At 36.2% G+C, this 27,193-nt stretch overlaps 1 protein-coding gene across 2 annotated transcripts in view; it reads right to left on the reverse strand.

The window, feature by feature from the left end:
- Positions 1-10,995: 10,995 nt before the first annotated feature.
- The window catches only part of LOC6034164 (protein cappuccino), a 35,259-nt gene continuing 19,061 nt past the window's right edge, over positions 10,996-27,193 (reverse strand). Inside the window, exons 5-9 of one of the 2 annotated variants that reach the window (XM_038252709.1) lie at positions 16,803-16,969; positions 14,890-16,024; positions 12,049-12,999; positions 11,661-11,958; positions 10,996-11,599 (exon numbers count right to left, since the gene is read on the reverse strand). In XM_038252709.1, the coding sequence (XP_038108637.1) occupies positions 11,482-11,599; positions 11,661-11,958; positions 12,049-12,999; positions 14,890-16,024; positions 16,803-16,969 (2,669 nt within the window). In that variant the 3' untranslated portion in view covers positions 10,996-11,481. Of the gene's footprint in view, positions 11,600-11,660; positions 11,959-12,048; positions 13,000-14,769; positions 16,025-16,802; positions 16,970-27,193 lie in introns of both variants that reach the window. The other variant, XM_038252708.1, reaches the window with a different exon arrangement.

Raw genomic sequence — 27,193 nt, forward strand, 5'->3', positions numbered from 1 at the left:
GTCTTTTTAAGCCTAATGATGGGTTAGTCTTAAAAAGACTAGTTTCGTTTTAGTACGAAAAAGGCTAAATTTTAGGCTTAATGTTATCGTCAAAAAGCCTAAATTTAAGTCTTTTTCGAGAATGCGAGGGGATCAGAGCGGACATAATCCAAGATGGCGGAACTTGTTTAAGACTTATTTTTAGGCCTAAAAAGACTTATTTATAGGTTTAAAAGACTAATTTCTAGGCTTTTGCAGGAAATGGGAGGGGTCAAAGCGGACATAATCCAAGATGGCGGAACTTGATTATGACTTATTTTTAGGCCTAAAAAGACTTATTTGTAGGTTTAAAAGACTAATTTCTAGGCTTTTGCAGGAAATGGGAGGGGTCAAAGCGGACATAATCCAAGATGGCGGAACTTGATAAAGACTTATTTTTAGGCCTAAAAAGACTTATTTGTAGGTTTAAAAGACTAATTTTTAGGCTTTTGCAGGAAATGGGAGGGGTCAAAGCGGACATAATCCAAGATGGCGGAACTTGATTCAGACTTATTTTTAGGCCTAAAAAGACTTATTTATAGGTTTAAAAGACTAATTTCTAGGCTTTTGCAGGAAATGGGAGGGGTCAAAGCGGACATAATCCAAGATGGCGGAACTTGATAAAGACTTATTTTTAGGCCTAAAAAGACTTATTTGTAGGTTTAAAAGACTAATTTTTAGGCTTTTGCAGGAAATGGGAGGGGTCAAAGCGGACACAATCCAAGATGGCGGAACTTGATAAAGACTTATTTTTAGGCCTAAAAAGACTTATTTATAGGTTTAAAAGACTAATTTTTAGGCTTTTGCAGGAAATGGGAGGGGTCAAAGCGGACATAATCCAAGATGGCGGAACTTGATTCAGACTTATTTTTAGGCCTAAAAAGACTTATTTATAGGTTTAAAAGACTAATTTCTAGGCTTTTGCAGGAAATGGGAGGGGTCAAAGCGGACATAATCCAAGATGGCGGAACTTGATTATGACTTATTTTTAGGCCTAAAAAGACTTATTTATAGGTTTAAAAGACTAATTTTTAGGCTTTTGCAGGAAATGGGAGAGGTCAAAGCGGACATAATCCAAGATGGCGGAACTTGATTCAGACTTATTTTTAGGCCTAAAAAGACTTATTTATAGGTTTAAAAGACTAATTTCTAGGCTTTTGCAGGAAATGGGAGGGGTCAAAGCGGACATAATCCAAGATGGCGGAACTTGATAAAGACTTATTTTATGGCTGAAAAACCTAGGGGATCAAAATGGCGGGAATAAAGGGTAGAAAATAAAATATTGTTATATATTATTAAAATTTTTTTTTAATGTTTTTATTCGGTAATTCGGCAATTTCGGAACACGAAAGATTCATGGATGCGTTCAGCTTTAACCTGAAAATAAAAAAAAACATTTTTTTGAAGATGAGTTGTGAGCGTTTGATAGTTATTTAAAAATTGAGTGATTTCATTTAAGAGTTTATCAGTAGACCAGGATTGGCGTAGTTTGGCAAGTTCGAATTTAAGAATTTAAGAATTAAGGAATTAAAGAATTTAAGATTTTAAGATTTTAAAAATTTAAGAATTTAAGAATTTAAGAATTTAAGAATTTAAGAATTTAAGAATTTAAGAATTTAAGAATTTAAGAATTTAAGAATTTAAGAATTTAAGAATTTAAGAATTTAAGAATTTAAGAATTTAAGAATTTAAGAATTTAAGAATTTAAGAATTTAAGAATTTAAGAATTTAAGAATTTAAGAATTTAAGAATTTAAGAATTTAAGAATTTAAGAATTTAAAAATTTAAGAATTTAAGAATTTAAGAATTTAAGAATTTAAGAATTTAAGAATTTAAGAATTTAAGAATTTTAGAATTTTAGAATTTTAGAATTTTAGAATTTTAGAATTTTAGAATTTAAGAATTTAAGAATTAAGAATTTAAGAATCTTAGAATTTAAGAATTTAAAAATTAAAAAATTTTAGAATTTAAGAATTTGAGAATTTAAGAAATTAAGAAATTAAGAATTTAAGAATTAAAGGATTTAAAAATTTAAGAATTTAAGAATTTTTTAGTATTTTATTTTTAACCTTCGAATTTTTTAGCTTTTTATTTTTGTATTTTAGTATTTTTGAATTTTAATTTTTTTAAATTGTTGAATTTTGAATTTTTAAATTATTACATTTTTGAACACACACACATTTTTGAATTCTTGAATTTTTGAATTCTTGAATTTTTGAATTTTTGAATTTTTGAATTTTTGAATTTTTGAATTTTTGAATTCTTGAATTTTTTAATTTTTTAATTTTTTAATTTTTGAATTTTTGAATTTTTGAATTTTTGAATTTTTGAATTTTTAAATTTTTGAATTTTTGAATTTTTGAATTTTTGAATTTTTAAATTTTAGAATTTTTGAATTTTGAATTTTTGAATTTTGAATTTTGAATTTTAAATTTTGAATTTTGAATTTTGAATTTTTGAATTTTGAATTTTTAAATTTTTGAATTTTTGAATTTTTGAATTTTTGAATTTTTGAATTTTTGAATTTTTGAATTTTTGAATTTTTGAATTTTTGAATTTTTGATTTTTGAATTTTTGAATTCTTGAATTTTTGAATTTTTGAATTTTTGAATTTTTGAAATTTTGAATTTTTGAATTTTTAAATTTTTAAATTTCTGAAATTTAAATTTTTGAATTTTGAAATTTTTGGATTTTAAATTTTTTGATTTTTTTAAATTGTTGAATTTCTGAATTTTTAAATTATTACATTTTTGAACACACACACACACACACACACACACACACCACTCATACACACTCATTCACAAACACAAACACAACCACCTCACCACCACCACCACCATCATTTTCACCGCCACCGTCGGTTGTCCACTCCTGCCTCGTTGTCCTTTTTCGCTTCCACTTTGGAATTCAATCCCCGGCGGATTGATTCCGAGATTTTCTGTCCTCTGTTGTCGCACTCAAAACTTCCTCCAGCACTCGGAAACACAACGCCGTCCACAAAAAAAAAGTTCCTTCCGTCCTCCATCCGCAAATAACGCGGCTCAATTCAAGCCTTCCCGTCCTCCTCCACCGTACCGAGGACCGGAATTTGGGAACCCGGTAAACAGCAGACATTATTGTTCGGCCGCTTACTCACTCCTGCCGAACCTTCCGGCAGGAAAAACACAAAAACTTACCTGCAAACTGGCCAAAATCCTGCCCCTGTCCGACGAACAGCAACCACCACCGAGACCACCAACGGCAACTTTCAACTTTTTTCTGATTTGACATGTCAAATCGTGAACCAAAGTTTTATAGTACAGAAAAGCCTTAAATTTAGTCTTTTTCTAAGTTTTGCACTAAGTTCTAAAAAAAGCCTAAAATTTAGGCCCGAAAAAAGACTAATTTTTAGGCCTTTTTCTGACAATACTGACCGAACTTCAAAAAAGGCTAAAAATAAGTCTTTAAAGACTAATGCCGGTTTTCCGTGTAATGACAAAAGTAACTTATTTTTGATTTTAAAAGTTGCTAAAATTTGCTTGAGGGAAAGTTTTTTTCCTGCGTTAAAAATGAAAACTTTTACCACAGACAAACAGACATGAAAGTTAGAACAAATTTGTGTTCAGAATGTGGGACCATTCTGGGACCACTGCAGTTCGAATCAGTTCAAATTCAAATTTTGTCTGCACACTAGCGACATCTACTTGCGGATCCATAAAGCTCATCTTCTGCTTGACAGCAAGTTATGTAAGTGTGTGTGTGTGTGAGAGAGTAAATGGTGACAGATTGGAATTCTACCAAAACAAAACATTTTGAATGGATTTCGAACCAAATTTTTGTATAAATGAAATTAAAATGCTAATAATTATTAAGAGCAGTTAATGATAATGCATTTATTTGCCAAAAGTGTGATATGGAAGTGGAGACTTCTTTCGGGGGAACTATCGGATACTTAACGGCTGCCCTTTTTCTCCACCAACGAGTTGCTCGCATCTGGTTTAACCTGAGACCGCCGTTCTTCCGGAGAAACAACATCGTGGATCAAAAGGCTGTCCTCCCATTCGAGCGATGAATTGCTCTCACCTGCTTTGACCTGCGGCTACAGCCGCCGTTTTCCCGGAAGAACGAAATCGTAGAAGAAACGACTGTCCCTCCACTCCAGGGAAGGATTGCTCTCGCTTGTTTCCACCAGCGGCTATCGTCCTTCCGGAGCAACACCATCATAGACAGAAAGGTTGTCCTCCCACTCTACCGACGAGTTGATCTCACCTAGATCGACCTGCGGCCTAGAGAACGCCACCGAAGAAGGAACGGCTGTCTTTCAACTCCAGCGGCCAATTGCTCATTCCGAGCTCGGTTTGCGGTTGACTTTCTGGGGGAACCCTATCAAAGAAGGAAAGGATCTCGGCAAGTTCAACCTGCGACCTTTCTTCCTGGGGAACATAATCGAGAAACTCCACCTCCATGTAATCAAAATTTTCTTGGAGAAACTCCACCAACGATGACGAACTGCTGTTGCCAACTTGCCGCTGTGGCCAGCGTTCTTCCGATGTAACATCCTCAACAAAAGAAATCCTATACTCCAGCTTCACTCACCGGCACACCCACCGGCGGCCGGCTGATGTTACCAGCATCGCATTCCACCTCCATAAAGTATTCTTTCAACAGCTCTATTTGGACATGAAAAGTTTTTTTCCATTTCTGACTAAAAACCTCGCCACAAACGTTGCACGCGGCAAGGCCAACTCAAACCCAAACAACAAGATATTAAAAATATCTAGCGGAATTAAAAGGAACAACTCGTCTCTTTGTATTCACACCAAACAACAAATTTTAAGCTGTCATTGGAAAGAAATGTCAGTGCACAAGGGCGCCTCTAGTGGCGAATCCGAAAAGTATTGACCATGCTTTACAAATTAAAAAAAAACCGTTACATTTTTGGGACAAGTTGGGATCCCGACTTTCATGTCTGTTTGTCTGTGCTTTTACCGGTATTGTTTTTTTTTTTTAATCTCCTTACTTACTGATTTAAAAGTCTTAACTTTTAATACGACTGTATAATTTCTTTCATTTTGACATTCTCGTGTAACCGAGTACGCCTAAGTTCCAAATGTAAACAAACACTTTGGTGGGTTCGGTGCACCGCGGTAGTGCTGGTGAGTCTAGAACGCAAAGCAAAGTCGACGCGGAAACTTTTGTGAGCCAAACAGCACACTCAGCCAAAACAACTTTTAAATTTCATAAGGTCTTCCATATAAACGATACAAAATCGCCTATGAATTCTTTATTATTGCTCTATGATTCATTGTTGTTCCTATTTATTTTATATAGTGAGCTTATGAAATCTACCAACATTGTATAGGGGAGAGTGGGGCGACTTGATCCCCGGGGAGATTTGATCCCAAGCCTGTATCTCGTCAGCATGTGGGTAAAACAATTAGCTTTGTTCTAGAAAGTTGTGCGAAATTGACTAAAACTCATTGTAGAATACAAAGAAAAAAAAAATAAAAAATGTTTAAATTGAGTTACACACATTTTTCGAAGAAGTGCTGCAAAAACTTCCAAGAGATCTTTTTCTTTGTTTTGATAAGTATAGAAAACACTCAAAAATTATTCAAAAAAATATTTTTTATACATGAATTGTTTGATAAACATATCAACTCCAAAACCCTTACGCATTTGACGTTAAATTTATCGTCATACTATTTTTACAATCAATTGTTTAAAAAAGTGCGTTTAGGGAGACTTGATCCCTGCATTTTTACAGTCACTGGAATCAGCCTCATGATTAAATAATTTGGCTGGGTTTTCGTACATAGTTTCCTTCAGTATAGTTGTACATAACTAACTGCAGTTTGAACCATTTTTCAAAAGTTTTGTAAACAAAATTTACCAGCTTTGTAAACATGCTCAATTTCGGTCTAAAAAAGAAAATTTTAAGTTTTTAAATATTTTACACGCTAAACTTGTTATATTTTGAACACAAACGTACAGGTTTAATTTGAAATTGCTGTATCTTATAGAAAATTAAAAGTTTGGATAAATAAGGAAAATTTTGCTTGAGATTTCTTCAAATTGTTGAAAGGGGGATCAAATTACCCCCAACATTTTGAAAAAGCCGGTTTAAAATATTTTTTTAAAACGCTTGGCATTATTCGAAGAGTTTATCTGATGAAATACCCTTATCAGCCAAACATAGTTGAATGTTTAAGCTTTCAATTCATGCAAAAAGATCATAGTTATGTAAGAAATTGACAGAGTTATGTGCGATACAAAAAAAGGGGATCAAGTCTCCCCACTCTCCCCTATGTGAAAAAACCATATGGGTCATTCCATCTCAACTGTGCACGAAAAAGTGCAAATTTGAAAATTACCCTCTCCGATCCTGCTCAAATTTGGCTGAGCTGTTGATACTATCAAAACATGCAAGAATCCCGAATTTCATCCAAATCGGACCACCCCCTCCATTTTTGTACCTCCCCAAAAAATTGACTTTTTGGCGATTTTTGGCCAAACCTCCTAGTTTCAAACGGCGATAGCTCAGGAACCACAAATCTCAGAAGGTCGTTCTTGGACTCAATTTTGAAGGAAATCGGACGTAGAATCCATTTCCGTGATCATAATGTTGATTAATTTATTTTTTCTACCTGTATTGCGCAATTGAAAAGTTTAAACGGCCGTATCTCAAAACACCCCAACTTATTTTTTTTATTTGACCTCACCATCGTGTTCCCCGGCCAATTTTACATAAGAATCACCTATCGACAGAAATGAATATGTTTCGTTCCAGAGATATCGAATTTTAAAGTTTTGTGTTTTCGAGATTACCTGCATCAGCTTCATTCGCCGCATCTGCTAGAAGCACACAGGCGGGCTGATCAATAACTGCTACCTGGCCATTTATTGAAATAATATTTCATCATAAATAATCTTCATCAAATTGAGCAAAAATTAACTGTATAATACTGTAGGAAACTGAAGTTTAATCGCAAATGTTTATCTGCTCAAAAAAATTAATGAAGTGGAGCAAAATAGTGCCATTCAGCAAAACCCCAAAACCTGCTTTATTATTATTATTATTATTATAGTTTATTATTGACACTTTACCATAATTCTGATTTATGGTTTAGATTGATCATATTAAATCAATTTTTATATAGTGAGCCAGCTCCATTTCATTAAAATATGATTTTGGTCAAGGTACATTTAATTAAAAAAATCCTTATACGTGAGGACAGCAGCCGTATTGTGTTCCAAGAATCCAAGAATGATAGATGAAAAAAAACACTGTTGTTCGGACGGTGTCGAAATCATCGCAACTAAATTTGGAGAATTAGCCGCTTTGCAGCAGATCAAACTTTGTGATTTTCTTACATTTTTCAGTTTTATACATTCCAGAAATCCTTTTCCTACTCTTTGTGATCGTCCTTCACTAGAGTACAACGTATCAACAAATTTTATTCATTTTAATTCATATTTTTACTCAATAATGTATCGTGCACTTATTTTTCAGTGTTACTAACAAGATTAATTCTCGGGTGAGTTTTTAAAAAGCCGTAAGAGCCATTGTGACCTCTGACACTAATTTTCGTTTTTCTAGAAAATGAAACAAAATTTCATTTATTTTAAGTTTGGGGCACTTGAAGGACGTGTAGATGAACAATCTCGAGCATTTTGATATTGGTTTTTCGTAAGTAGGTCGAATACCGATGCAAAAGGACTTTGTTTAACAATGGCTCTTACGGCTTTTTGAAAACTAATCCGAGAATTGCATTTTCCTCTCGCTCCGTCGGAATCCAATTCTGCCCTTTACTGTGTGTCGTCATTGCTCTGTCCAGTGGGTTAACACAGAAATTCACTTCATTAATTTTTTTGAGCAGATAAACATTTGCGATTAAACTTCAGTTTCCTACAGTAGGGGAACAGCATCTAATTCCAGCGTGCCTCTAATGTTGGCAGGTCAGAACTTTGACATTCAATTAAAGCGAATTAAAAGCGTTTTCAACTGAAATTGAGTGATAAATAGCTGAATAAGAAGTGAGCAAGCAAGTTTCTATCAAAAGTTTTGCAAAAGTAGTTGTTTAAATAATGAAAATCAGTAAATTGGATGGAGTTAGGAGCGAGAGCTTAACCTGCCAAAGATACGAGAATTTCCCCTATTATACAGTTAATTTTTGCTCAATTTGATGAAGATTATTTATGATGATATATTATTTCAATAAATGGCCAGGTAGCAGTTATTGATCGGCCCGCCTGTGTGCTTCTAGCAGATGCGGCGAATGAAGCTGATGCAGGTAATCTCGAAAACACAAAACTTTAAAATTCGATATCTCTGGAACGAAACATATTCATTTCTGTCGATAGGTGATTCTTATGTAAAATTGGCCGGGGAACACGATGGTGAGGTCAAATAAAAAAAAAATAAGTTGGGGTGTTTTGAGATACGGCCGTTTAAAGTTTTCAATTGCGCAATACAGGTAGAAAAAATAAATTAATCAACATTTTGATCACGGAAATGGATTCTACGTCCAATTTCCTACAAAATTGAGTCTAAGACCGACCTTCTGAGATTTGTGGTTCCTGAGCTATCGCCGTTTGAAACTAGGAGGTTTGGCCAAAAATCGCCAAAAAGTCGATTTTTTGGGGAGGTACAAAAATGGAGGGGGTGGTCCGATTTGGATGAAATTCGGGATTCTTGCATGTTTTGATAGTATCAACAGCTCTGCCAAATTTGAGCAGGATCGGAGAGGGTAATTTTCAAATGCTGTTCCGCTTCAGATGGAATGACCCATATGACAGACCAATTTCATGATGGCGAAACAAACAGGACAGTCGAAAAGAGAGAATATGAATAGTTTTTTGAAAACCTAAGTTAAATGAATTGTTTCGTTTTTACAGTAACATATCCTTGAACTTATCTGTTTATTTGTTGTTCTAGGTGCATTTTGAATAGTTCAGTTGCAGTTCTACACCGAATCCAGAGTCGTTTTTCAGGAGAGCCGGGACATTGCCGAGACAATCCGTCTCACAATCCGAACGATTGTCACCAGCTGCCGTTAAGGACGCTCCCCATCTAGGATATCTTAAAGTTCGCCGGAACGAAGCAACTCGACGCTATGAAGGCCATGACTGCACTTATTCATGTGAAGGGTCCGCTCAAGAGAATTATCGACAACCCGGTGGTGGTCATAAAGAATGTAAGTTAATTGAAATAAACATTAAGATATCAGCAAAAAATCAATGTATTCTCAATAAAAATAATTTTAAAACATTCACAAGTTTTCAAGGTAAGTTTTAAAAAATGCGATATAATCGCATCTGAACTTTATAAGGTTTGCATATGAAAGCAAACAATTCTCCAACATTATATTTATAAGGTTTGCCTATGACAAAACGTTACTTAATCCACCCTTAGGTGGTTGGCGCCTTCCTCACATTTAAAGGGTGCTATCCAAAATGCAAAAAGTGCGTAAATAACACTTAAGTGCTTATAACTTTTGATAGGTTTGTCAGATCTTCAATGTTTTGGACGCGTTAGAAAGGTCTTTTGAATACCTATCCAACGATAGGTTGCATGAGAGATCCGGACAACGTTTTCATCAACATATCTGAGATCCGGCCTCCAAAAAATGCATAAATAGCTCTGAAGTGCTTATAATTTTTGATAGGATTGTCAGATCTCTAATGTTTTGGACGCGTTGGAACAATAGGTTGCATGAGAAATCCGGACAACGTTTTCATCAACATATCTGAGATCCGGCCTCCAAAACGCGTAAAAACAACACTTTAGTGCTTATCCAGGTTTTTAAGCGAAGATGGCGTTTGAATGGTGAACTTCCGAAATGTCAAAATCACGCAGTGGTACCAATATTCCGAAAAAAGTGTGCCATGGCATGACAGCCACATTTGTTTTTTAATGTTGGTGCTACTGCGCGATTTTGACATCTCGGATGTTCGCCATTCGAACGCCATCTTCGCTTAAAAACCTGGATAACTTTTGATAGATTTGTCAGAACTTCAATGTCTTGGACGCGTTGAAAAGGTTTTTTAAAAACATTTCTGAAAATGTATAGCATGACGGGTTTTCTTGCAAAAACCACCCTTTTTACAATCTTTCGGACTTTTGTTAAAATCGTTTTTTTAGCATAACTTTTGAAGTACTTAACTAAACTGCATAATTTTTAAAAGCCCCAAAACGGATCGAATGACGCCAAAAGGGACGAAATTGGTTCATCCAATGTCGAGATAATCGAGTGACAATTTTTTTATCAACATCCCACCACACACACAGACATTTGCTCAGAATTTGATTCTGAGTCGATAGGTATACATGAAGGTGGGTCTAGGAAGTCTAATTGAGAAGTTAATTTTTCGAGTGATTTTATAGCCTGTGAGGAAGGCAAAAAATCAATTCATTTTCCTATATAATGAATATGGATAGCGTATGGAAAAAAAAATCTATACGGTAAACTTATAGCTAGTAAGAGGTTTTATGGCTGAGTGTACGTAAGAGAACACCTTGTTACAATAACAAACTGAACAGAGCAAAATCTCTCAAATCACTGAATGAACTGGGATTGAAAACAAGTAAAAAACCCTGAGTTCGAATCTCTTTCAATCAAGGCTCAGAGAGGGAGAATCTAAAACGTACAAGCTGTCGTTTGTTAGTTTTTGAAGAACCGTCTGCTGCCCGCAATAGTTCGGTTGAAGGTGTAACATGATCAGGAGCTGCTATTGGGATCGATTGAGAAAGAAAACCTCACAATGTTCCGTAACCGGTACGAATGAAGATGTTCTTTTGGAAGCTAATGCTTACACACATGGTACACATAAATCGATGGTTAATCGGATTTTATTGTAATACAGCCAAAACCGAAACAATGAGTTCATGCAGATATAGCGTGAGTTGGCTCTCTACATTGAAGTCCGTAACAGAAATGAAATTCAAAAAATGATAGGTAATAATAGGATATAATAATAAATCAAAGCGAAATATTGTTTTTTGTTGATCTTTTAGTTTTTTATTTGATGAAAACTTTAGTCTTTCACTATCTACTGCTGTTTTCAGCAAGCTTGCATATATATTGGTACACAAGTTCTTCTTAGATATGGTCAATCAGTGCGTAGATTCATAATAAAATACGTCTTTTATGCTTCTCTCTAATGTAATCTATCATATTATATGCTTCATTGGTTTATAAATAGTTCTGAGTAGTAAATATAAACGTTTCATAAATAGGTTTTACTTATTGATTTTCAGCGCAGCTAGCTTAACGATTGCCACTATAAACATTCATTTCCACAAAGAAAAGATCATTCTTACCAAACTTAAGTGATGATGGGTCGATTTTTAAATAAAAAATTACAAACGATGATGTCGGCCTGGATGAGTGCGATGAGTAAGCGTATTTTTTTCTCGAAACTAACATTTATTTTCTTCTCTGCCCCACGACAACGTGGTCACACTGATAAAAAAACGACCTAACTTTTGCTGCTGAGCCGTTTCAAACGCTCTTTCAAGGAACCAGCCTTTAGTTTTCCCTGCGTCGTCTGCTTCGATACACTGGGCGGCGGTCGTTGGGGTTTCGCCTTTTTGTGTCTGAGAAGAGGAAATTAGATGTTTAAATTTGGAAACAATTTGCAGGAAGGGTCAGTCTCACAGTTCGTTGTGCAGTTGAAGGATCTCCTTCTTGAAGATGCTCTTGAAGTCGTGCGAAAAGGACGTCCACAGCTCGAAGAACTGCTCCGGTTTGCACTCCTCGAGCGTGCCCGTTTTGGGCGTAAACTTGTAGAAGATCATCGTTTTGGTGAAGATTTCCCGGCACTCGTCCAGCTTCCGGTACTGCTTCTCGATGCGCTTGGTCGCAACCTCGATGAACGTGTCCATTTTTTCCTTAAACGGCTGGATGTTACTCTCGGCGGACTCGGAAATCACCTTCTCGGTGATGCGTCGACATTCTGGAAAGCAATGGAAGAGGGTTGCATACAAGCTTGCACAAAACATTTGCATGTTGTTAGTTTGAAAATATAGATGGCGCCACAACTCACCGTCAGTTTTCGACTTTAGCATGTTCAGCTGAGCCCGGCAGTCATCAAAGTCCACCACAACGGCGCGATCCAGATCGCCCGGATCGGGCACCGGAAGATCCACTTCGAACGGAACGCAGCCATTCTTCCGACACTGGCTGATGTACGTTTTGATGATAAAGTGCAGCAGCGTAATGTTATTGTCCTTCGATTTGACATCCTTCAATTTTCCGAGGATTTCCAGCCCGAACCCGTCCGCTTGGCCACGTGTCCGGTTGCCACCGTTCATGTAGTTCCCGAGCGTTAAAATAATCGAAAACAGATGCTTGAGCTGTTCGTTGTCGATCAGAAACTCGCAGGTATTCTTGACCGTTTCGAGCTTCCGGGTGACGGAGATGTAATGCTCGTCAAACTCCGCCTGGAACACAATGCAGGATATCCGTTCCGAAAACGAAGAAATATTCGAAATCCTCAGCAGGAACTGCTCGGGTGGATCGAGCGGAATGTTTCCCTCGGCACAATCCTTAATCTGGGCGAGCTCCTCGTCGGTCGCCTTGATCTCCATGATCTTCTGGAGAGCCTCCAAGCTCACCACCGACGTGTCGCAGTGATAAATCGCAAACACGATCTCGTTAAAGTCCACGTGCAAACTCTTGGCGAAGATCCCGACGTTCTGCGATCGTTTGCTGTCCAGCACCTTGATCGTCTTCTCCGGCTTTTCGACCTTTTCCTTGACCTTTGGAATAACCACCTGCCTCGAGAACAGCTCAGTAAACTCGTCCAAATTGTCCAGGTTGGTCTCCTCCAGTTCTTGCCACAGCTCGGGTTTGGATTCTTCCGGCGGGCTTTCGCCAACAGTGGGCATTGCAGAATCCGTCTCCGTAACTGGAGTGAGGACCTTTGGCGCTACTATTCGGGTCCAGTAGAGGGGTTTCATGGATTTCGGGGGATTTACGGCGGTTTTGCGAAGTGCTGAGAGTTGAGAGGTAGGAATTGTGGTTAGCGAAAGTGATGATCTCGAGGTCACAGGACGTGGGAAGCATTTCTAAGACACTCGAACAGAGGGTGAGAAGGTGATTATGTGGGTGATAAAAGGTTTTTTGCTGGGGTCGACTATTCTACTATTTACATAGAAAAGGTACTTGATCGGTTAGAGTTTTTTTTTGTGCCGAACACCATAGAAAAGAGTTCTACTAGAAAATTATTATACTACATTATAAGATTATAAAAACAATTCCTATGTTCCAAGATGGGAAGTCTGTTACATAACCCTTTTTCACGGACAAAAATCTCAATTTACACAGCAGATTCATCAATTTAATCGCAAAACACATTGGAAATAGGAAAGTAGTTTGAAAATTTACTCTAGAATTCATGAATTAAAAAAATAGTGTCCGCATGGTTTGTGAATGGTCCTCTACTGCTACTGCTCATTTGAGATTTCTCTTGACATTTATTTATATAGTTTTGTTTCGATCAGAATGCAAAAAACTAATTTAAAGTTTAGCAAAATATTCAGGATAAAATATTTCGTGCTGACAATATTTTTACCTGCAGTCAGATATAAAATTATTATTATTAAATTTTCAAAACAATAAACGAACTTTCTAGAATGTCGTTACAAATATGGTTTTTCAAAGTTTTTTTTTAACTTCAATATTTCACTGAAAACGGAAGTTTCATTATCTGAAACAACTAATTTTTGTTATATTTGAGCTCTTTTGAAAATATTTTGTAGAATTTAAGAATTTTAGAATCTGAATTGTAGAATTCTGGAGTTTTTTTTGAAAAGGTCCAATAAACCAAATTTCCAGTTTTTGCTTTTTGAGTGTTTTTAGAACCGCCTTGAGTCAGGGGTATTGAACAACACCCAAAAAGCAAAAAATGAAAATTTGGTTTATTGGTCCTTTTCAAAAAAAAAAAAAAAACTCCAGAATTTTAGAATCTTAGAATTTTAGAATATTAGAATTTTAGAATTTTGGAATTTTAGAATTTTAGAATTTTAGAATTTTAGAATTTTAGAATTTTAGAATTTTAGAATTTTAGAATTTTAGAATTTTAGAATTTTAGAATTTTAGAATTTTAGAATTTTAGAATTTTAGAATTTTAGAATTTTAGAATTTTAGAATTTTAGAATTTTAGAATTTTAGAATTTTAGAATTTTAGAATTTTAGAATTTTAGAATTTTAGAATTTTAGAATTTTGGAATTTGAGAATTTTATAATTTAAGAATCATAATTTGTTTTTTTTAGAATTTTAGAATTTTAGAATTTCAGAATTTTGGAGTTTTAGAATTTTAGAATTTAAGAATCATAATTTGTTTTTTTTTTTAGAATTTTAGAACTTTAGTATTTTACGAGATCCAGCCTGCTTTGGTGAAGTCGCTAGTTAGCTGTAGGACTCACAATCCAAAGGTCTTCGGTTTGAATTCAAGACCAAGACTTGTGGATTTTGGAGCGAATGGTTCAAATTGACGGGAAGACATTGTTGTTTGCTTTTAAAAATGTTTTCAAAACTGATTATTGTTCACAAGTCGGAAAAAAAAGTTTTATATTGTGAAAGGGGTAATTAATATTTCGCTGTTTAAAAAATATATAATAAAATACTATACAAAACTATACAGACAGCGGTAAGCATTGGAAGAGAAATACAAGTGTGAAACAAAAAAAAAACTGAAAGAGCTTTCTACGTGTGTATTCCGAGAGGTTGAACAAACGATTTGGATGTTTTTTTTTTGCTTACTATTGGTCTGATACCATCCTCCGGGCGTTGGTATGGGTAATGGTAATGGTGGTGGAGGACCTGCCGAGGACCCGTGGCCGGCGGCTTGGCTTGGGCCACTAGCGTTTGACGGTAATTTACCTGGTCCCGCGGGAACACCGGGCGGCGGTGGCGGCGGAACACTTCCGGCGCCGCCGGCACTGTTGCTGTTGAGGAGTGGTGCTGGAGGTGGTGGTGGTGGCATAAAGGGAGGAGGGGGCGGAGGTATGGCTCCGTTCGCCATTGGCATGGGCGGGGGCGGGGGCATGGGAGGGCAGGCTGGAGGTTTTCCCGGAAGCGACATTGATGGTGGCGGTGGGGGAGGGGGAGGTGGAGGAAGGGGTGGAGGTGGGGGCGGCGGGGCAGTGACAGCGGGGATACTCGGTTTGGTTTCGGGTTCCGGTTCGGTTTGGGTTTCCTGCGTGGAAACGTTGGGAGTTGGACCGGAAGTACCGTTTTGGAGGGAGGCACCCAACTCCGTGCAGGAACTTTGCTCGCCGGTGGCCACCGATTTCTGGCAACACTTTTGGCAGACAAATATCGTGGTTTCGGTTTCGTTAAGGTTGTTATTAAACATGGTTGCAGTGGTGCCGTTAGTCCGGTTATTTTCACTAGGGTTAACTTCCGGCAACACAACGCGATCACTTGGGATATCAGTACGGTTAGCTAAGCTGGCGTTAATCACGTTGGCATCACACACTGGGGCAAGCTGATCGGTAATACGTGGCATAGCCGGCTCCACGGTGACCACCGGAGGTGCCCTCGGAGGTGTCTTCGGTTCTTCCAATACCACAGGCTCCCGGTTCTGGTTCAACTGGTACAGCGTCACGTCGGTTTCGTTTAGCACGGAGCTGTTCAAGCACATGGAGGAATCCGCCGAACCGTTTCCGGCACAATTGTCCGGCTCACTGATAAATGTCCGGATTAGTCTTCGCACGTCACTCAACGACACACACTTGCCAACTTTGTTCTTCAGCTCGTCCAGAACAACCTTGTCCTTGGAGGCTGCGGCTGCCTTTGGAGTGCTTGTTCGGATGGTCATTTTGGGATCGCCAAGGTTAAGGTCTGGGGGAACTTCCGAAGGGGAAGCGGCTGCGGTGGGGGCAGGTGGCGCTGAAGATCTGGTCGTTGCGGCTGGAGGGGCGTGTGGCCACACGACGTGAGGTTCTAGGCGGCCCGGTGTTAGTGGTGCTGGGGATGGGATCTCCGTGTGCGTCCACTGGTACATGAGATTGGGCTGGGGAATGGAATTGAGAATATTTTAAGTCTTGAAACATTGCATTGATTGAAAAATTCATTAAGAAATAGCGATTTTCTTATGATTTGAGTTTTTAACAATGTCCTTGCCATATTGGTCATGTCTGTAACATAACATGCACCTTTTTGACATATCACAAATTCACTGTTTTTTAAATTCCATAAAAAGCCACTTTGATATTTTCTTGTACTTTTTTCAAAGAGGATATTTGATTTTTGAGTGTGTAAGAAATTCAAATTTTCAAAATATGTAGGATTTTCATAAAAAAGAAGGAAATAAAGATGCTAGGTATTACAAATCCTAATTAATCACATTAGGATTAGTTCCAAACTAGCCGAACCAAGAAACCACCCCTCAAAAGTGCCACATTCGCCCTTGAAACCCGCCTAATCTCCCAACAAAACACATTATTTGTTGAAGTCACCGGGGCAACACAGATCATGATCACACTTCTCGTACCCGCGGCGACAAAACGACGCGCCGTTGATGATGGCGCAAGAAATGAAATAATTCGATCATAGCAAGCACTGCCTGTCTGCCTGCCTTCAAGAGCGCGTGGGTTGATCGTGAACTTTGTTCGCGCCAACAACTGCATCCAGTTAGCCGAGCCAGACAAACGGAGAAACTCCAAAAAGTGGCTAGACTCGGCGAGACTTGCGAGTTTAAGTCACCCAAAAACGGAAGATTTGATGGCGAGGGTGGCTAAAGATCCGCCGAATGACTTTGAACAATGAGAAGCTTACGGGGAAGGACTTACCCTGAACGTCTCCTGAAGCGGCGCCAGCTTGTCCGGGATCTGCTTGATCACTCCGGCCACCATCAGGTTGGTGCAGTACTGGAGCATCACCGTGTTTAGCTCCTGCTCGTTGACCGTCACGTTCGTGGACTGCAGCGTTGAGGCCAACCAATTCATCAGCATTTGACCTGTGCGAGAGAGGGGAAGAACACAACAAAACCAAGTTCAATGCTGGTAACTTTTATCTATGACCATCAGGTACACCGTGAACATACAAATACATCCGCCCGAAGAGGTGTTATCAGGCCGCAACGACCACTGATAAGAAGTTAGTGGTGAGTTATGAAGTGGATGCTTTCGTCGGTGCCACTTGTAGCACGGGTAGCTCTCCCCAAACACAACAACCAATTCTCTAGTACGATACTCCCAGCAAATCCAGCCCACCGCCAACTTCTGACCATCGTACCGAACCAGCTCAACCAGACCGTTGTAAATCCGGCAGTCGATTTTCACCGATTTTCTCCACCCCAATTGGCGCCACGATGATGATCGGCCACCATCGTTGACGGCCGTCCAAGATCTTCGACGGCCTCGCTGGTGATGTCGCAGCAGCAAAACGCGAAACTTCTCAACGCAATGGTCACGCCGCGTTCCGGCGCTGAAATCGGTAGCATGGCAAAACAGCTTTTGCGTGAAGAGTTTGCCTTTGAAGCTCTTTAAAGTTATGATACCACTCATCGTGGGGTTTGGAGAAACGAAACGAAACCAAAAACACTCTTCAGCACGCGGCAAGCCGCGAATCAAGACTGAAGGAGTTGATCGAAACTCGCGCTTGCGACGGCAGCGCGCGCGGATATATCTTGCGTGGTATCTATTCTGAGACACGGTGGGGTTGAAGGTTTGACAAGTTTAAACAATCATGTCCCTTTTTTAAAGAATCTCATATTCAAAATCAAATCCATAATCTCAACATTACAAAATTAAACGATTTTTAAACACACCGTGTAGATCAACTAAACTTTTGGGGGTGATGATGATAAGTAGGTGTAAATTGGTATTTACTTTGAAGAGTTTAACCGAAAAAGCTGTGTTGTTTGTGATGCAAACCCCCCGGCATCGAGGCTTTGGACATTGGACAAAAATGTGTCGTTGACGGAGTTATATTAGTTTATATTAGAAAGAAGTAAATGATTGTTCCATGAGATAACCTGAATATGCTGGATTGGTCACTTTATACTAGAGTTTGGTTGATGATATGCACTTCATTAAAACTTCTGAATGTTTGGTCGTAATTTTTGGAAAAACAACTTTTTTTTTATATCGGAAGCCTTTTTTGTCTTATATAACATGTATCTAAAATCTAAAAAAATATATATTTAATATATTTTTATTATTTTTAACTAAGGCCGATGCAAATATTTAAAAAAGTTTTTGTCCCTCGGCCCTGGCCGAGGTCAAGGGGGGGGGGGGGCAAAAAAAAAAAAAATATAAAAATTTAAATAACAAGCCATAGTCTTCACATTTAAATGAAAAAAGTGTTTTAAAATACATTTTACACTAGTTCAGTTGTTTTGCAATCTCTAGTTTTCAAAAAATCTAAGATCTGACAAAAATAAAAATTGTATCGAAAAAAAAGATTTTGCATCGAAAATTTTCAAAAAAATTTAAGATTTTTTAATAAACCCAAACATGCTAAAAATGATTTTAAACGCAGAAGAATGTATTTTAATTTGATTTCAGCTGGTTGCACTTGAATTTTCATTAAAATTTTGAAGTTTATTGTAAAAATTTTTTTTTTGCCCCCTGATTTTTCGGGCCAATTTTGAAGGGGGGGGGGGGGGGGGTGACAAAAACTTAAAAAATATTTGTACCAGCCTAAAATAAAAAAAAAAAACAGATCAGTTCTTCGTTGTTTCGCTTTCTCCTAATACCTAATAGGGAATCAGTGTTGGCTAGAAATGTTAAGATTTTTAGGAATTAAACAAGAAAGATGGTCTAGCCAGGTAAAAAATAGTTGCTCATTTGGTTGAAAATTTGCATTTTCAAAGAGATTTACCCGTAAAAGGACTATTTTCTTTTTAACACATTAATAATTTTTGCGATCTATTGAAAAAAAAAACACACACACACACACACAAATAAAACACGTTTTAGATCATCTTTCATTTCAACACGCTGAATCTTTTTTTAGGAGCAAGTTAGCACCTTACTCGCCTCTGGAAAGTTGTGGAGCACATTCCAGAGCATCCGAATGTTAATCCTGGTTTAATATCGCGTGAAACGTAGGTTTTCAAAATATTAAAATCCAATAAAGTGGGTTTTTTCCATACTGAATCAATCGTGCCCAAAATTTGGGCAGTTGTTTAGGACACCAAAATAAACTGAAACATTACTGTGCTGGAAAATCGTTTTGTTTCTACACCCTAATATTCATCTCGCATCGACCTCTCTAATCTGGCGTCGATAATCTTAAAAAAGATCAACTAAAGAAAAAATATATTAAATTTTCAAGGTCAAACATCAACTGAAAGGGCTCAAAAAATGCAATAAAATGAAGTGTGAAACAACCTAATAGGTTCAATCTTATCAAATAAAAAAATGTTCCATCCAGATATTAACTCGATTCGACTCAGAGCTTGTAGGAGACATCTAGGACTACCATCTGAGTCTGTAGACGGCTTGGGTAAGGCAGTTTAACACATGAAATAGACACTTTTTCTTTAAGTTTTTTTTTGGGTGTAATAGTAGTTTATGCAACAAGTTGCAAAAAGAGGATTTTTTCAGCACGAGTCGTACATTTATCTAACGAGGTTTACCGAGTTAGATAAATACGACGAGTGATGAAAAATCAAGTTTTGCAACGAGATCCATACAACGTTTTTTGCATTTCCGAAAAACACCCTTTGGACAGAATTATAGGACAAATGTCCATGTATTGAGTCAATGAATCGTTCAAATCAAATTTTTTTTGAAAAGTATGACTTTCCCTTACAAGTGCTGAAAAGTTCAACTTTTCAGCATCCATTTAAGTGCTGAAAAGTAGAACTTTTCAGCATTTGTTTTGAAATGGGTTACTATTCGATTCTGTTATTTTTGGTACAGAAAAGTAGGCAGTTTCGTCGTTCAAGAATGACAGGAAAAGTAAGTAGTTTCACGACGGAATTGCAAAAATTTTATTTCGGCACGCAAAATTTTATCAAATTCATGTTTCTGAGTCAATGTTAAAATGTTAATTTTCATCCATTTATACTTTTTAGAAACTGAAATTAAAAAATCTCAGATTTTCATGATTGAAAATCAGGTTCGTTTCCAAAGATACTGGATGTCACTCCAAAAAAAAAAAATGAGTATTTTTTTTGACATTCTTTTTGTATGGATGGATGACCAACAACAAACCATCCACCTTAGCGACCCACAGGTTTTTTTGTGGTCTCTATAGCAAGTTTCTGCTCGAACCTAGAAGTCCAAATGGCGGGAGAGCACCCAAACCTCTTTTTAGAATGTGGCGTGTTTTTTCTTTCAGTGATTTTTTTCAAAAAGCCCGTCAAATTTCCTACATTTTTGTCTATGACCACTTTTTGATGCGATGCAACGGCTTCGAGTTACAGGAAAATTTAAATTACGAAATAAAAAAACAGTTAAAACACTTACACCCTTCTCAAATGTCGTTATCGAGTGCAACTGGCTCCATACACACACGAATGGATTATATAAGCTCAGAATAACATGTCTACAAAGTTTCATTGGGTAAAAAAATACCAGAAAAATTCCTGATTTGAGCTGGAATTGTTTAGGTACTTTTTTCTAGACCCTCTCCAATTTCAATGAAACTTTGTTATCATAGGCCTATAGAAGCCATTTTTGGAGCCAATTATACTCAAAAATAACATTTGAAAAGGGCGTAAGTTATTTCAATATTTTAGTATTTTGTAATTTAAAAATTACTGTATCTTGAAGCCGTTGCATCGGATCAAAAAGTAGTCAAAGATAAACTTGTAAGAAGTTGGACGAGCTTCCTGAAAAAATACACTGAAATAAAAATACACGCCACTTCTATTGAGTATTAAATTTAAAAGATAAATTTTAAGGTGATGTCGCGATTTGTTTCATTCAACATTCTTGAGGAAATAGCCTAAGATTTTACAAAAAGACTGACGAAAAATGCAGGATGGTCTATCCTATAAAAATACATAAATCATTTACTAAAACTGTTTTTTTGAAAAGTGGTCTAAACGTCTAAATTTTCAAAAACCGATATATCCCACGTGGGAATCGATTCCATATTGACCATATCTCCATATTGACCATTGTCCTATATCCAATTCTTGTGAAGATGGTTTTTGGCAATTTATATACGACAGACTGAGCAACTCTTTACGAAATCGGCCGATTTCGACCATTTTTATTTTTTGTATTTTTTTATTTGACTCAAACTTTGTGGGGGCCTTCCCTATGACCAAATAAGCTATTTTGCGTCATTGGTTCACCCATACAAGTCTCCATACAATTTTGGCTGCTGTCCATACAAAAATGGTATGTAAATATCCAAACAGCTGTAACTTTTGAGTGAATTTTCTGATCAATTTGGTGTCTTCGGCAAAGTTGTAGGTATTGTTGAGGACTTTTGAGGAAAAAAATAGGTACACGGAAAAAAAATTTGCAGATTTTTTTATCAACATTTTTTTTACAAAAACTCAATTTCCCAAAATACGAATTTTTTGATTTTCGAGATTTTTTGATATGTTTTAGGGGACAAAAATCCGCAACTTTTGAGCCATAGAGAAACATGGTCAAAAAATCTGCCGCCGAGTTATGAATTTTTGAAAAAATAGTGATTTTTGAAAAAAAATCGAAGTTTCATGCTAAAACAAGTTTGACATTATTTTTTAATGCAAAATTGAATTTGCAATCGAAAAGTACTTTACAGATTTTTTGATTTAGGGCTCCGTTTTCAAGATATAGCCACCGAAAGTTTGATTTTAGCGAAATATTTGCAGTTTTTCAATTTTTAAAAATAGTGACCATGAGTGACCATTTCTAAAAAATTTTTTTTTAAAAAGTTCAGAAAATTTGTTATAAAATTGTCTAAGAGACGTTGAAGATTGGACCTCGGGTTGCTGAGATAGAGCCGCTTTAAGAAAAAGAAACACGAAAATTAAAGTTTTCTAAATCTCACCAAAACAACCCACCTTTTTCTAATGACGATATCTGAGCAATTAATGGTCCGATTTTCAATGTTAATATCTGGAGTTTTTTTTGAAAAGGTCCAATATACCAAATTTCCAGTTTTTGCTTTTTGGGTGTTTTTAGAACCGCCTTGAGTCAGGGGTATTAAAAAACACCCAAAAAGCAAAAACTGAAAATTTGGTTTATTGGTCCTTTTCAAAAAAAAAACTCCAGATATATGAAACATTCGTGAAATTTTCCGATCTTTTCGATAAAAATATTTTGAAAATTTTTAAATCAAGACTAACATTTTAAAAGGGCCAAACATTGAATATTACGCCTGTTTACACACAAGACGATGATTCTAGTCAGAAACTTCTGTACTGTACTGTTTTCGTGTAGTTTTTGCCACAGTTTATGTTGTCTAGTTTTTGCACTCTACGTTACATGTAAACACACACATATTTGTAAATAACAGAACACACACAGGACGAAAAGGTCAGTGAACTTGTCCTGACCGTACATTTTCTTGTAGGAAAACCACCTCAGAACAGTCCCATTCCCTGACAGACCTCAGAGCAGGTCAGAACAGTTAATTTACTGCAAAATAGAGCCAAGTTGACGCGAATAAAGTCGTTTTGTTGTAACCAGTTTTGTTATCTGTAATCTGAGTGTTTAAATTTGTATTTACCGGGAAAGAAAGTGCGACAGGATCAACAGACGTTCTTATGTGCGCAAACAACGCCCATTTCACGAATGTTTCATGTATTAACATTGATTTTTTTCTCAAAAGTCCTCAACAATACCTACAACCAGCGCCGTACCTAGGGGTTGGCGCAGTTGGCGACCGCCAAGGGCGCCAGCCCTTGGGGGGCGCCGAAATCGATGATACTACAAAATTTTCATGTCAGTTATAAAATTCTCATTTGGTATTTGCAACAGAATGGGTGCCAAATTATAAAGTAGAACTATAAATAACTAGATAATTTGGTTTAAATTATAAAACAATATGATTTGGGTGCGTTAAAATCAATTATATGAATATTTCTACCGAAGTGTTTTTGAAAATTTATTTTTTTATTTTTTGCTCGAGTGGCAGAAAGTTCAAGGAGTTCTAAAAGAGCTTCTCAAAATGAATACAGCATTAAAGTGTGGAACATTGTATAAAGGAGTTTAAGTAATACCTTCCAGACTACAAAAATTTACAACTATATGTTATTTTAATTTGGATGTAAATCACAATCAGCCAAAAATGATGGTCATATTTCGAGCTTCTTTGAAATAGGAATTATTTTTACATTTTAGGCCGTTGCAAATATTTTTCAAAGTTTATGTCGCCCCCCCTCAGCTTTACGAACAGCAGAACAAAGGAAAGGGAGCGTTTTTTTTGGCTCTTATTCACCCTCTCTGGCTTGCTTTCGCTGCCGCTGCTGCCCATTTGAAATTTTTCTTGACCGATTCCTTCCGAAGTGCATACACCGCTTTTAAATGCAAATTCGTGCATTGAAATTTGCCTACGCTTTTTTCAAAATACTAGTGTTTTGAAATAGGAAAACTGCTTTAAATTTTCACTAATAAGACCAACATTAAAAAAAATATTTTACAGAGCACACAAAATGATCTAAACATCACTTTTTCAGTTTTAGCTTAACCGGTGTTGTTTACTTTTTTAATCGTCTAAAAAGCTTTGGTAATGAGAAACGATTCAAACTTGTTTTTTCAGTTAAAAACGTAACTTAATCCACCTTTAGGTGGTTGGTGCCTTCCTCATATTTATAAAGTCAATACATTCAGTAAAAATAACAACATTCCCCCTTAACATGTTTAACAAATCAACTATATTACTCATTTCTTTTTATATGGTTCGCAGACCATCAATATTTCTGGCTCATCGGCAAGGTCTGATAAAAAAAACCTATCCAACGATAGTTCGCATGGAAGATTCAGACAATATTTTTATCACAATATCTGAAATCAAACCTCTAAAAAGTGTATAAATAACACTTAAGTGCCAATAACTTTTAATAGGGTTGTCAGATCATTGATGTTTTAGGCTCATTTGAAAGGTCTTTCACGGGTCCCCCACAGACCGTTATTATGAAGAAAAAATTTCCACCCAAACCAATGATTGGACATGGTTTCTGGGACCATTCTGCACCTCTGGGCCAAGTTTCAAAATATTTGCCGGCAGAAATTTCGAATACGGTCAGTTTTAGTAATTTTAGTTGAAATTAAGGAAATCACATGTAAAATGCATAGGAAAACTTCAAAGTTTCAATGCCTAAACTCTGAAACGTTACTGATCATGGTTTTAAATTGTACTTACATGTAGCAAAATGATATAAAACGATTTACGGAACTGACTTAACCGAATTAAGTCGTAGTTAAGTGACTTAAGTACATTATTTACAAGTTTATATCTAAATATTTTTTAAATCTCCTACATTAGGCAATTTTAAGTCTAGGAAGACTAGATTGCATAAAAATAATTAAAATGGGGTGACTTTGAGCCAAGGGGTGACATTGTACCAAATTTTACGTTTGTTTAATAACTAAATAGCTTAACAACAAGCTCGATAAGCTTGAATTGTAAGGATTACTCGTTGCAAATATTGTTGTCCTCTCCCACAATTTTGAAAAATTCCATAAAAAGTTAAATAAGAACCTAGCCTGACAAGAGTTTTAAGACACAAACTACATTGAAAACTTAAATCGTCCTTCATATGTAAATATTTACAAGTTCAATAACCTATACATATTAGACTATACTATTTTCACATTTTCTTAAGATATGTTGGGGTTGTTAGAATAGTGGATGAGTGGTTGTGTTTTCACATGAGACAGGAGTAGGTTTTGTTTTAACTAAATATATTATCAGTAAAAGTACTTGCTGATCAATAATAAGTTTTGATGAATTTCATTGATGATCAAACTGTATCAACAATACATTAATCAATTATAAAATACAGTTTTTATGATGATTACCTGCAATTTTGCAAAATCATAATTAGTTTGAGATATTAATCCTGTGGGAAGTTGTGCCATTAAACTTTTGCTAATTATAATCATTATACAGGGCAACAAAAATGTTTGAGCTAAATTATAGCTGAAATACTCACTGCATTTCATTCGTATGGTTCAAATTTCTAAACGTTTTAAAACAAAAAAACAATTTTATTATTAATGCAATGCTACAAACTTGCCACGTCACATAATTGTTTTCTTTTATTTGTATTCAGAACGAATCGATTCAGAACTGGAACATGTGCGCAGAATTTTTAAATCTGTCACTTATAGGCGATTTAAAATCAATAGGCCTATTCAAACATATTAATTTGCGATCTGCGAAGCAATATCATCAAATTATTTTTGGGTTTGGGAACATAAATAGACCAAATTAAGCAGTCTACAAACAAATATTGACATAAACTTAATGCTTATCAAAACAATCTTTAGTACATTGTCACCTCTTGGCTCAAAGTCACCCCATTTTAATTATTTTTATGCAATCTAGTCTTCCTAGACTTAAAATTGCCTAATGTAGGAGATTTAAAAAATATTTAGATATAAACTTGTAAATAATGTACTTAAGTCACTTAACTACGGCTTAATTCGGCTAAGTCAGTTCCGTAAATCGTTTTATATCATTTTGCTACATGTAAGTACAATTTAAAACCATGATCAGTAACGTTTCAGAGTTTAAGCATTGAAACTTTGAAGTTTTCCTATGCATTTTACAAGTGATTTCCCTTAATTTCAACTAAAAATACTAAAACTGACCGTATTCGAAATTTCTGCCGGCAAATATTTTGAAACTTGGCCCAGAGGTGCAGAATGGTCCCAGAAACCATGTCCAATCATTGGTTTGGGTGGAAATTTTTTCTTCATAATAACGGTCTGTGGGGGACCCGTGTCTTTCGATTATCTAACTAACGATGGGTCGCATGATGGACCCGGACATCATTTTCATTGAAATTTCTGAGATCCGGCCTCCAAAAAGTGTATAAATAACACTTAAGTGCTAATAACTTTTGATAGGATTGTCAGATCCTTGATGTTTTAGGCTCATTTGAAAGGTCATTTGATTATCTAACTAACGATGGGTCGCATGATGGACCCGGACATCATTTTCATTGAAATATCTGAGATCCGGCCTCCAAAAAGTGTATAAATAACACTTAAGTGCTAATAACTTTTGATAGGGTTATCAGATCTTCAATGTTTTGGGCTCATTGGAAAGGTTTTTTTAATACCTTTCTGAAAATGTATAACATGACAGGGTTTCTTACAAAAACCACCCTTTTACAATCTTCCGGACATACGCCAAAATCGTTTTTAGCATAACTTTTGAAGTACTTTACTAAACTTCATAATTTTCAATAGGGACTTATGGGACCCCAAGACGAATCGAATGAGACCAAATCGGTCCAAATCGGTTAAGCCAGTGCTGAGATAATCGAGTGCATATTTTTTGGTGCACAGACCCACATCCCTACACACACACACACACACACACACACACACACACACACACACACACACACACACACACACACACACACACACACACACACACACACACACACACACACACACACACACACACACATACAGACATTTGCTCAGAATTTGATTCTGAGTCGATAGGTATACGTGAAGGTGGGTCTACGTGGTCAAATTAAGAAGTTCATTTTTCGAGTGATTTTATAGCCTTTCCTCAGTAAGGTGAGGAAGGCAAAACAAAAAAAATATATTTTTTCAAGGATTGAAAACATTGATATAGCTTTGCTTAAAAAAATAATTTTCTGAAACATAAAATTTAATATCACGAATTAAAAATATACCGATCAAAAAAATCAATGCAAAATATAATTATAAATATAAAATTCTGATAAATATTCTCAAGCCTCGTAAGGGCAAATCACTTAAAATGAATAAAAATTTCTTATCTTGATATTTTTGCCCAAATATTAAAATAAGTTTCATCATAAATTGCGCTGGATTTTGAATGATCTTTAATTGATTTTGACGAAATATGGTTCTGCCGCTGCATGTTGAAAAATTATACTTCGATGCCGGTTTGCTCTTTTGTACTACACAGTAAAAAATTTCTGTGTAAAATCGCATGCAAAAGCATGCACATCACCTTTGTGAGCAAAAGCATGCAATATTGTATGAGAAAACGTGTACACAAAAAGCATGTACAAAAGAAAAATAAATAAATTTTTCACACCCCAAAAATAACA

Source organism: Culex quinquefasciatus, chromosome 2 (assembly GCF_015732765.1).
Source record: "Culex quinquefasciatus strain JHB chromosome 2, VPISU_Cqui_1.0_pri_paternal, whole genome shotgun sequence".
Lineage (NCBI taxonomy): Eukaryota > Metazoa > Arthropoda > Insecta > Diptera > Culicidae > Culex > Culex quinquefasciatus.